Source organism: Heteronotia binoei, chromosome 1 (assembly GCF_032191835.1).
Source record: "Heteronotia binoei isolate CCM8104 ecotype False Entrance Well chromosome 1, APGP_CSIRO_Hbin_v1, whole genome shotgun sequence".
Taxonomy (NCBI): Eukaryota; Metazoa; Chordata; class Lepidosauria; order Squamata; family Gekkonidae; genus Heteronotia; species Heteronotia binoei.
The window spans coordinates 21,099,843-21,112,608 of NC_083223.1; the positions used below are offsets into that span (position 1 = coordinate 21,099,843).

A 12,766-nucleotide genomic window follows, 5' to 3' on the forward strand; every position below is an offset into this window, starting at 1 on the left:
TTTGGTTAGCAAAGGGTGGGGTATAGATCCAATCTCCTCCTCTTATTTTCTCTTCCCTTCCAGCAATATTCAACACTTATGAGAGTTACCACAGCAAAACTCTGAGAAACCAAGCCGTGGAAGAACTCTACGATCACATCAAGGCCGACGACCGATTCACCAAGTGCATCAGCATTGGCCCTGTAGGTTTCATCTGCGGTTTAGGGTTATAACTAAAGCACTGCAGGGCTGGGCTTCACTCTGCACATGCCAGAGACTCTGCCCTGGTTTTCCTTGCCATGGCTCTTGATCGAGATGCCATTCCTTGATGCGATGGTGGCATTTGGGATGTTTGTGATATGGATGAATGCAGGGGGTGCATGGACTCACTCGGAGTAGCCCCTAAGCCAGAAATAGGTGTTGTAATAATTCGCAACTTGCCACCATGTAACAGGCGTAGCTAGCTGATCAGCTGGGAGTGAAACTGACCAGAAGCGGCAGGGCAGCTTCCCTTGCCTTCGCCAGCCTCCACCACCACTGCAGGGGTGAGGTCACGGGGGTGGGGGGTCTGGCATCTTTCTGAGGTAGGGCAGGGCTCATTGGTGGTGGAGCTCTGCCCCCAAATGCCCTCCCATGTCTGTGGGCCTGCTTCAGAGGCATCTCCCTTGTCTTTGCCCAGCATTTGGCTTGGACATACGACCCGCTGAATTCAGTGCTGCTTTCCTTGAAGTGCCAGAAATTGGGCTTAACTTGCAGGGCTCTTTTTCTAGCAGGAGCTCCTCTGCATATTAGGCCATGGCCCCTGATGTAGCCAATCATCTTGGTGTTTACAGTAGACCCTGTACTAAGAGCCCTCTAAGCGCTTGTAAGATTGGCTACATTAGGGGGGGGGCATGACCTAATATGCAGGGGAGCTCCTACTAGAAAAAGAGCCCTGGGCTTAAGTGTCAGGAAGGATAAGGAGAGACTTGGTTCCAAGTAAGCACCAACTGGCCAGTGGAAATTGCTTCTGTGGGCTGGTCCCTGAATCCATGAATCTCCCCATCCTAAGAAGTTTTGTTTGGGTTTTGTTCTCCTGATTCAAGATTTCAGTTTGTCAAGTGGCACAAATACAGGATTCTTTAGCTGTCCAATAGGAAAAGAACTAACTGTTGCCCTTTTGCTGGCCCTCCAGATATCGAAAACCATCAACATGCTAGCTCGCTGGTATGTGGAGGGGGATCAGTCTTCTGCCTTTCGAGAGCACATCTCCAGAATCCCTGACTACCTCTGGTAAGCAAGAAATTTGGATTCAATCGAAGGGGACCAAATAAGTAAAATTATGTTCAGTAGAAGTAAAGTCTCGATTTGGTTGACCGTGGTCAAGGAAAGTATCTTTACAAAAGTTCAAGGCACTGTCACCTTTACAGGCAAAAGCAGAAGCATTTATAGCAGGGGTCATTATGTAGGAAATAAGGTGCTGGAGCTCATTAGCACAACTTATTTGCATATGCCACACACCCCTGACATCACTGGAAGGTGTGCTAAATTATATCAGCTCAGCATCTACCTTTAAATGCTTCTTGAATTATAACGGTCACAATAAAACCTTACTCCCGTCATACTTTTTAAATTACTTTCTCATCTGTGGCCTTAGTGGCATGATGAAGATTTTCCATCTGCCTGCTTGATATATTTTGGTTATTTTCCCATTTTTTGTGGGGAAAATATTAGAAAGTTTGTCAAATCCTAGAGTTCAGCAAAATTCCCACAGGGGGTTTGAACAAAGGAGCCCAGAAGCAAGTGTGTGTGTGTGTGTGTGTTTGTGTGTGTGTGTGTGTATCCAGGGCTTTTTTTGTAGCAGGAACTGCTTTGCATGGTAGGCCACACACCTCTGGTGTAGCCAATCCTCCTGGAGCTTACGGTAGGCCCTGTACTAAGAGCCCTGTCAGCTCTTGGAGGGTTGGCTACATAAGAAGAGTGTGGCCTAATATGCAAAGGAGTTCCTGTTGCAAAAAAGCCCTGTGTGTGTGTGTAAGAAAGAAAGAGTACAATAAAATTTAGAGGTTCCGGAGCGCCACTCCTGTGAGCTTCTGCCCAAAATGAGACCTGGTGGCTAAAACCTGTAAGCTCACACTAACTCAGCTTAGAGGGAACATTGGCTGACCTGCTTAGCTTTCAAGATCGGAAAAGATCAGGACGTACCATGCTGCCTGCCCACCGCTCCATCCATACAGCTGCAGCTATTTTTTGGGAAGGCTCTTGTACTGCTCAAAGGGTGCTTAGATCATGGGCTGCTTAGCTGGAGCGCTGTTGTCTGGAGGCAGTTCCTTCCACAACTGTTCCATGAATGAGGGGAGCTTGCAAGGTTATGTTTTTTTTCTCTGTGCAATTCATGTATCCTTTAGAAGAAGATGATACTGGATTATACTCACCCTTCACTCCGAATCTCAGAGTGGCTTACAATCTCCTTTACTTTCTCCCCCCACACACACACGCACAACAAAGACCCTGTGAGGTCAGTGGGGCTGAGAGGGCTCTCACAGCAGCTGCCCTTTCAAGGACAACCTCTGCCAGAGCTATGGCTGACCCAAGGCCATTCCAGCAGCTGCAAGTGGAGGAGTGGGGAATCAAACCCGGTTCTCCCAGATAAGAGTCTGCACACTTAACCACTAAGAGTCCGCACACTTAACCACTACACCAGACTGGCTCTCTTAAGGCAGGAGGGCAGCCATCTATCTTCACAGTCACCCTGCAACACAAGTTCAGGGGGGAGAGAGAAGTGAGCTTTATTAGCTGAACAGGAATTTCAACCTGAGCATCCCACATTCTGAACCTGGACTCCTGCCATTGCAGCAGCGGGAGCGTTCCCTCAGCGACTTGCAGGGGTACTCATTTATCTCAGGCCCACCAGGAGAATTCCGTTCACGGCCTTCTTGCCTGTATGGCTCTGCAAAGTTCACGGCAGTTGAGTGGAGGGCTGCATTCACCTGTATTTTTTAAATCTCCCTGCAGGCTGGGACTGGATGGCTTGAAGATGCAGGTAAAGCACTGGCGGACAAAGGAAAAGAGCGTCCTCTGTTTCTTCTTCTTCTTTCTCTTCCTTCTGGAAGGGAGATCTGAGTAAGAGAGGTGGGCCAGGGAGGGAGGGGGCTGCATCCTTCTCCCCCTCCATTTCTCTCTACCAAATTTCTGCCTTTTCCTCTGCTGCAAATGTGGGGGGGAGCCTTTGGGAGGGAGCACAGAAAGGCTAAAGCTGGGGTGTCAAACATACAGCATGGGGGCGGAATCAGGCCCTCAAGAGGGCTTCTGTCAGGCCCTTGAAGAACTGGCTGTGATCTGCTTCCTTCTCCCTCTCTGTTTTCCTTCCTTCTGCATCACAGCTTGCTTTGCAAGGCTTGCTGAATCGCACAGCAGCTACAGAGCAAAACCTCTATTTTCACCATTGGCTGAGGCTCTTCCTTTGGGGAGGAAGAGGAGAGAGAGAGAGAGCTTGCTTTGCCAGGCTTTCTTAACTGCATGGCATAGCTACTGAGCCAAGCCTCTCTTCCTTCTATTGGCTGAGGCTCCTCCCCCTCCTGGTCCCCTGGGGAAGGAAGGAAAGAGACAGAGCCCCCTTTGCCCAGTTCCCTAGATCCCATGGGAGAGAGAAAAATAAAACATCTTTAAGACCAACGTGCTAATGTTTTAAGCATGTTTTATTTTAAGTTTTTTTTAAAAAAATCTTTGTGTTTGTCTGTGTCCTTTATAAAGTTTATATCTCTGCTACCTAATCATAAATAGGTGCACACACAGCCTGGCCCAACAAAGTCTCATTTATGTCAGATCTGACCCTCATAACAAATGAGTTCAACACCCCTAGGCTAAAGCCTTTCTGCATCCCCCTCCACTCGCAGCAGGGGATCAACCAGGGAAGTCAAATTGGCCCTGGAAATCCATCCCCCCCTCCAGTCCATGTTGAGCAACTCATCATTTTTTATTTTTTTAAAAATATTTTGTTTCATTTGTACCCTGCCGTTCTCCCCAGCAGAGACCCGAAAGTGAATTACATTGTTCTCAAAGTACCTGAAGTCTTCTTCAAGTACTTGAAGGGCTGTCATATAGGTGCGGAGCTGTTTTCTAAGGCCCCGGATGGTCAGACCAGAACCAGCAGCTTGAAATTAAATCAGAAGAGTTTTCAACTAAACATTAGGAAGAACTTCCTGATGCTTAGAGCCATTCCTCAGTGGAACAGGCTTAAAGAACATAAGAGAAGCCATGTTGGATCAGGCCAATGGCCCATCCAGTCTAACACTCTGTGTCACACAGTGGCCAAAAAAAACAAGCACCATCAGGAGGTCCATCAGTGGGGCCAGGACACTAGAAGCCCTCCCACTGTGCCCCCCCCAAGCACCAAGAATACAGAGCATCACTGCCCCAGACAGAGAGTTTCAGTGGTTTCCTTGTGAGGTGATGGGCTCGCCTCCTTTGGAGGTTTTTAAGGAGAAGCTAGATCGCCATCTGACAGCAATGCTGATTCTGTGAACTGAGGCAGTTAATGAGAAGGAGGGCAGGAAGGGTCGCATCAGTGCTTAGTTCTCGTGACCCCCCTCTTACATGCAGATGGCCACTTTTGGATCAGGCAGCAATTTTTCTCCAGGCCAATTTGGCCAGGGATCCTGGAGGGGTTTTTTGCCATCTTCTGGGCATGGAGCAGGTGTCACTGGGGTGTGTGAATGGGAGGTATGTATGAGTTCCCTGCGTTGTGCAGGGTGTGGACTAGATGACCTTGGAGGACCCTTCCTCTCGTCCATTTTTTCCTGGGCTCACAGGCAGGAGTCAGCTGTAGGAAACAATATCGGGGAAGAAGTCTCTCCTTGTGGGTTCCTCCCCACCCCACCCAGGACAATAATAAAGTTTATTTATCCTTTGCAAAAAATAATTACAAAGTGTCAACAATTTAGCATACATCAAATCTGACATATGAAAATCACAGTAAACAAGGACAAAACAAAAATTAAATGCAGATCAAAAATAGATGAGAATGAATTGCTAGGTACAATGTCATATTCAGTTAAATATTTTTCCAGAGGAAACCAGACAGCTACCACACGATGTTCATATTGCTCACAATCAAAAGACTTGCATGCAGTTTTATTCAGAACAAACAATTCCCACAGCCTGTGAAGCCATTGATCTAATAAAGGTGGAGAAGAGTTTGCTCGATGTGATTACAGTGTTAGTCTTTTGTAGCTGAAAAACCGCAAAAGCTCAGCATCACTTTGAAGACTAAAAGCAGTTATTACAATAGAAGCATTCAGGAATCACAACCCTCTTGGTGTTATTTATTTATTTATTCATTTCATTAATACCCTGCCTTTCTCCCCAATGGGGACTTACAAAGTGGTTTACGTTGTTCTCCGCTCCTCCGTTTTAGCCTCAACAATCCCTGGGAAGTCAGTTAGGCTGAGAGAGTGTGACTGGGCCAAGGTCAGCCAGCCAGCTTCCATGGCAGAGTGGGGATTCGAACCTGGGTCTCGCAGATCTTACTTTGAAACTCACGACCACTGCACCACTGGTTGAGTCTGAAACCACCGATCCTAGTGTGAGCCAGCTTGATGTAGTGTTTAAGAGCGGCGGACTCTAATCTGGGAGAACAGGGTTTGATTTCCCCACTCCTCCACATGCATCTGTCGGAGTGACCTTGGGGCAGTCACAGTTCTTGGAAGAGCTGCTTTCTCAAGAGCAGTTCTGGGAGAACTCTCTCAGCCCCACCTACCTCACAGGGTGTCTGTTGTGGGGCGAGGGAAAGGATTGGAAGCTGCTCTGAGACTCCAAGTGAAGCGTAGGGCATAAATCCAGTCTCCTCCTTCTCTTCTTCACTTCACCACAGATCCTAGTCTGAGACTCTTGACCACTGTACCATGACATTTGTTGGGTATATGTCTTTTGACATATACCCAGCAAATCTCCATTTGACAAATACTCAAATATAAAATGCATTTATGAATTATAAAATAGTACAATTATACCAAAAACCATTGCATTTACCATCCATGATATAATATACAATCAGTCTCTACACCCAGTCATATAAATATATTCCTTCTTACCTACTACTACTAACTATCCCACAATGCATCACAGGTCCATACAAATAGTACAATAGATGACTTTTAAAGATTATTGTCTGCAGGGCTTTTTTGGTAGAAAAAGCCCAGCAGGAACTTATTTGCATATTAGGCCACACCCCCGATGACACCATTGTTTCACATTGGTCTTTCTGTAGAAAAAGCCCAGCAGGAATCATTTACATATGAGGCCAAACCCCCTGACGCCAAGCCAGCCAGAACTGCATTCCTGTGCGTTTCTGCTCAAAAAAAGCCCTGATTGTCTGTATTCTAAAGAGAAACAAGTCAGAATTTTAAGGGGGGGAAAAAGGTGTGTTTCAACTGTGCTTTCCTTCTCTTTCAGGGTACCAATGGATCACAGGTTTGGGATACAGCATTTGCAGTCCAAGCTTTCCTGGAGGTACTTTTTTACAAGATCTTCCTGCCTGTGTCATGCCATAAGGTCTGGCAAGAGCTTGCGAAACCAGTTTCTTTTCTTCACTTTGGTGGGAGAACTGCTTGAAGGGCTTTATGGGTAATTTTAAGGGAGCTAAAATGCAGCGGCTTGAAGATCAGGATGTGGGCTCAAGCATGGAGAGAACCATTGGGATATTACCAGTTAGTAGGCCAAAGAAGAGGTGAGTAAGAGTTAAGGGACTCCTGTGGACAAAAAGGCCTCTAATATCAGTGAGAAATGCATGTGATTGATCCACAAAGGCATTCATGGAACAAAGCTAAGTAAGAACTAACACTGGAGGCATCACAATAGCAGGGATGCAGATGGTAATTTTGTGTTGAGAGGGTCTGGTGCCTGGTCATCAGAAACAGTGCAAAGGATGGACATCCGGGCTTCGTCGCCTTAAGCTCAGTGGGGGTCTGCAGAGCTTGTCTCTAGTGACCCTCCTGAACTGGGCGGTTGGAGAGGTGCCGCAGTCATAGCATCTCTAGAGAGACCCTGGGGGGGTTTCCTGTTAGCATGGAGCTTTGCAGGGAGCCAGGGAAATGGCAGCTGTTCCCTGTCCTTCTTGTGTGCTCTAGTGCTCTGCCGTCATGGTCGCCATTACAGCAGAAAGAGGTGAACACCCGGCCGCTTGCTTTCTTCTTCTAACAAGCTTCTGATGCATCACTTTTCTACCTTAAGCACTGCAATTCTACTTCGCAAGTAGGTTTGCTCTTCAATACCATCGGCTATTAGATCGTTTTACATAACAACAAATGGGACAGTTCAAAGGAAGGGAAAGAGGTGAATCCCCCCCCCCCCACTTTTCTGCGAGTGTGGCTTCAAAAAGACAAAAAACAACTTTGAGCATTTGCAACAATCTGAATTAGACTGAATATAGATACTTAAATCAACTTGGGTTCTGATTGAATAAGTGATAAGGAGACCATTACCCGGTTATAATTTGGTCTGAAGAAAAACAAGATATATTTTAGAGAGATTTGTGTTTGTTGCCTGAGTGGAACTGAAATGACAACAATCAAAACACATGGCTGGAGGAGATTTGGAAGGATAGACTAACTGGGTTTCTGAGTTACTTTTCAACTTTGATTACTAGGCTAAGTTATTCTATGGAGAAAAATGGCATTGCAAAGCGAAATGTTTCATAAAAAAGATATAATGGATATCATAATTTCTCTAAAGCAGGACCTTAGTTCATTAACAGAGTTGATGAAAAAGCAAATGGGAGCTTTTATTCTAAAAAGCAGCGAAACTTTAAACCTACATTAGCAGAGTGTTAAGGAGATCTTGGTGAAGTCTGTGGAGTTGAGACAAATGGAGAAAGATCCGCTGCGGAAGGTGCCGAAGAAAATTAAAATGGAGCCAGATTGCGCAGTTTTTAAGAAGTACCAGAAATCAAGACTGACTAAAGCTTTTCTGAGAGGAACCGATGGCTTGGGAGCCTTATTATTTTTACCAAGAGGGGCGAATGCACTGAGAGAGGAGGCACATTTCAGTAAAAAAATCAAGATGCGGAAAACTTTCAAGAAGAGGGAATTGTTTTTCTTTCTGTAGGTAATTGGCTAATATGGAACTCTTAACAAGAACTGACAAGCGATTTCAAAAGGCCAAGTGATCCTCAGGACATGGATGCTTCTCTTTTGTCTGTTATTTTCTATATTCTTTTTTTAAATAAAGATAATTAGAGCTATGTATTAGAGAGTGAGCTATAGAGATAATACGTTTGACTGGAGAAACTTTATATTGAGACAGATAAACTATTATGTTTTTTGCTCGCCACTTTTTCTCTCTCTCTACGTTTTATGTTATTTTAAATTTGCTTTCTTTCTCTCCATTTGAAATAAGTTAGAAGGATAAAGAGATGATATTTGTTTTTTATGCTTATCCAAATGATGACATCGCTAAAATAACAAGTCAGCTTGTACTTTTAATATGGTTAAGTTTAGCCAGTTAGTTTGTGTTGTGACCTCTCTGACTTTTTATATCTATATGTGCTGAAGAATCGTTTAGAGTCGTATCTTAAGCAACAGATTAGTAAAAAGTGTATAATGGAAAATGATGACGGTAGAATATAAGGGGAAAATTCGTTGCAGGTAGAAAGAATTGGGTATTTAGTTTTGAGGTAGAAATGTAACTGATATATTTGCAGCTTTCTTTGTTTCTGGTTTCTGTATCCACCCCTCCCTCTTGTTTCTGTATCTATGCATATGCTTTCTCTTTATAGCTAAAATCAATAAAAATTATAAAAACTGGAGAAACAATGCAAAGTATGAGCATCCTGAGCATAAGTCATCTACCATTTTTAGTGTGGCTTAGTTTGCTACATTTTTATCTTGTTGTTCCTCTGAGGGTTTATTTTATTTAATCACTGCAAGTAAAATCCCATCTTTCTTCCCACTGGGGGACCCAAAGAGGTTTACATCGTTCTCCTCTTCTCCATTTTGTCCTCACAACAATTATCCTGTGAGGCTGACGGCTTGTCACTGGCCTGAGGCTCCTTGGTAGGTTTCCATGGCAGCGTGGAGATCAGGGCCTGCATCTATTCTAGTCCAGCGTTCTGATCTTCACGCAACACTGGCCTCCCATGTAATTCTGCCCTCTTCCATCACCAGAACATTATGAGGGAGCGGGGACTGGCCCAAGAACACACACAGTGCATTTCTTGGGCAGGGGGAAGCCGAGCCAGCGTGGTGTGGTAGTTAAGAGTGTCAGATCTGGGAGCTCCGGGTTCGACTCCCCACATGTGCCGTGGAAGCTCACTGGGTGACCTTGGCCCAGTCACGCTCTGCCAGCCTAGCCTACTTCACAGGGTTGTTGTGAGGGTAAAATGGAGAAGAGTAGAATGACATACAGGGGTCATTTTGTAGAAAAAGAGGTGCTGGAGCTTATTAGCACAACTCATTGCATATGCCACACACCCCTGACATTACCAGAAGGTGTGCTAAATTGTATCATGTCAGTATCTACCTTACAAGGCTTCTTGAATTATAATAATTGTCAAACTAAAACCTTACTCCCATCATACTTTTAAAATTACTTTCTCCTCTGTGGCCTCTGGCATGATGAAGATTTCCACCTGTTTGCTTTATAGGTTTTGGTTCTTTTCCTGTTTTTTTTGTGAGGAAGAATATGGGAAAGTTTGTCAAATCTTAAGAGTTCAGCAAAATTCTCACAGGCGGTTTGAACAATGGAGCCCAGAAGCAAGGTTTTTTGGGGGGGCGGGGGGTGGTTAAGAAAGAAAGCGCAAGAAAATGTAGAGGTTTCAGAGCTCTGCTCCTGTGAGCTCCTGCCCCAAATGAGGCCTGATGATATAAGCTGCCTTGGGGGTCCACAATGGGAGAAAGGTGGGAATACAACTAAATGAATTCTACAGCCCAGTCTAACTAATGCACCATACACTGGCTTTTGGTTGATCAAATACAGTTAACAAAATCTACTTTTAACTCCACTTACTGATAACTGTTTCACAGATTGCTCTGGATCTTGTGTGGTCTGTTGACTTCCCAAAACACTCTCAAGTGTTTAAAAACAATATATTTTGTCTTTGTAAAGGCTGGTGCTCAAAAGAAGCCTGAATTTACTTCCTGTCTGCAAGATGCACACACGTTCCTCCGAATCACTCAGGTAAGAAACAAAAGTGCCAGTTGTATGCAGACTCGTGAACTAAATTCTCATCCTTCAGTTCTGATGCCATCTCACCCTTCTCTTTAAAGAAGCAAGTACATTTACATTTTGGAATGTCCTCTGTAGTAGTCCCTGTGGACTAGGCAGGCAGACCCAACCATGACCTCATCTGCCATATCCCACATTTTTAATAATTTTCTGCAGGCCCGACTTATCTATTAGGCACAGTGCCTAGGATCCACAATACTTTTAGGAGCCCATAAAAAGTGTTTTAATTTCTTTTAAATCAGAAGGGGGAAGAATGAACTTTTAGGCTCGAAGAAAATGTTATTTTTTTCTTACCTCAGAAAAAAATAAAATTTTAGGGCCCAGGAAAATATACTAAATTTTGCCTACAGCAGGAAAAAAAAGTTGAAGTTTTTAAAGTTATATCAAAAATAATTTTAATATTGATATGATTATGGTTATGTTCATATTATGATCATATTATGATTGTAATTATTAAATGTTGAAGTATTTAAAGTTATATCAAAATAATTATGGTTATGATCAGGTTATGATTATGATTATGGAGGCTGTCAAAAAATTGTGTCTTACGCAGTAACAAAATTCTGTGTATTAGCTCTTAGAAAGTGAAAGTGTCTGACTGAGGAAAATGTCATATGGATTTCCTTTTATCTGTGATACATTTTTGTATCTTTTTTTTTAAACTGCTTTTTTATCTATTTGTAAACTTGCTGGTCTTTCAACTGTAATAAACCTGATTGTTTGGCGGGAGGGACCCATGAAGGCAAAAGTACCTAGGGCCCACAAAAGTCAATGTGGCCTTGATTCTCCATATAAGAACACACAAGGCTTTTTTTGTAGAAAAAGCCCAGCGGGATCTCATTTGCATATTAGGCCACACACCCCTGACACCAAGAACTGTATTCCTGTATATTCTGCTAAAAAGAAAAAGCCCTGAGAACACATGAAGAACCCTGTTGGGTTAAACCAGTGGCCCATCTAGACCAGCATCCTGTTTTACACAGCTGCCAACAAGTTTCTCTGGACATCCAACAACAATGCATAGAGGCTGAAACCTTCCCCTGATGTTGCCTCCAGGCTCCGGGATTCAGAGGTTTTATTGCCTCTAAATGTGGATGTTCCCCTCAGTCACTGTGGCCTGTAGCCACTGATAGGCCTATCTTCCATGAATCTGTCTAATCCTCAGGGAAACCTCCCTGGTGTTGGTCACATGCAGGAACGCATAGGTCAGGGTGGTCAAACTTGCTTTACATAAGAGCCATATAGAATAAATGTCAGATGCTTGAGAGCTGCAAGACATGAACGTTAGATATTTTGAGAGTTGCAAGGAAGGAAAGAAGGTATATGGCAGGAGGGAGGTGGAAAGAAAGCAACTTTAACTTTAAACACATTCTCCAAGCTGCCGACTGGCTTGGCTTGAAGAAGTGATTTAAAGAGACAAATGCCTTCTCCAAGCTAGTCAACGGGGCAGTTGGGGCTTCAAGAGCCACACAATATGTGTGAATGAGCCCGAGCTGCAGTTTGGCCACCCCAGACCTAGGTCATCAACTCATGCCTGTGAGGCAGAGCACTATGTTGCATCTACTGCTTCTCCCAGCTGAGTAAAAACATTGGAGGAGTTCGTTGCCATTGTGGCCCAGCAGCATCCCTGGTCTCTTCTCCCTTGCCTGTGACACCCAGTTCAAACGAAGACTCCGTGCTCAAATCACTGCCACAGGAGGTGGCGGCAGCTACAAGCATAGACAGCTTCAAGAGGGGATTGGATAAAAATATGGAGCAGAGGTCCATCAGTGGCTATTAGACACAGCCTATTGTTGGAACTCTGTCTGGGGCAGTGATGCTCTGTATTCTTGGTGCTTTCGGGGGGGGGCAAAGTGGGAGGGCTTCTAACCCCACTTGTGAACCTCCTGATGGCACTTGGTTGTTTGTTTGTTTTTTGCCACTGTGTGACACAGAGTGTTGGACTGGATGGGCCATTGGCCTGACCCAACATGGCTTCTCTTATGTTCTTATGTGACACAGAGTGTTGGACTGGATGGGCCATTGGCCTGATCCAACAGGGCTTCTCTTATGTTCTTATGTGACACAGAGTGTTGGACTGGATGGGCCATTGGCCTGATCCAACATGGCTTATGTTCTTATGTTCCTATGTCAAAATGTGTTGATCTTCAGGCTAAAACCTGAAAGAACAAAAAGAAGCATGCTGGTATTGTTTCCCCTGAATATCCAAGAGTCCAAGAGTGTGGGGACTGTCCCTTCCCAAGAGCATGTGGACTGTCCCTTTCTTGATATTTGGGATCACTTCTTTCTGCCACTGTTGAATGTATGGCTGAGGACCTGTTTACCTTAGGGACCGTCTCTCCCCACACGTTCCCCAGAGGGTACTTAGATCTGGGATGAAAAATCTATTAGTGATCCCTGGGCTGAGGGAGGCAAGATTGAAGTCCACCAGAGAGAGAGAGAGAGCCTTCTCGATTGCTGCCCCCTATTGGTGGAATCAGATGCCGGAAGAAGTTAGGACCTTGCAGGACCTCGCCCAGTTCCGCAAGGCCTGTAAGATGACACTATTTCCGCTGGCCTTTAATTGATCTGGAATGACTGATAAGGT

General features: G+C 44.6%; 1 protein-coding gene across 1 annotated transcript in view; it reads left to right on the forward strand.

The window, feature by feature from the left end:
• LSS (lanosterol synthase) overlaps positions 1-12,766 on the forward strand; it is a 50,347-nt gene that overhangs the window by 12,666 nt on the left and 24,915 nt on the right. Inside the window, exons 8-12 of the mRNA XM_060232087.1 lie at positions 64-182; positions 1,154-1,251; positions 2,974-3,001; positions 6,412-6,468; positions 10,060-10,131. Coding sequence (XP_060088070.1) covers positions 64-182; positions 1,154-1,251; positions 2,974-3,001; positions 6,412-6,468; positions 10,060-10,131 — 374 coding nt within the window. The remainder of the gene's footprint in view (positions 1-63; positions 183-1,153; positions 1,252-2,973; positions 3,002-6,411; positions 6,469-10,059; positions 10,132-12,766) is intronic.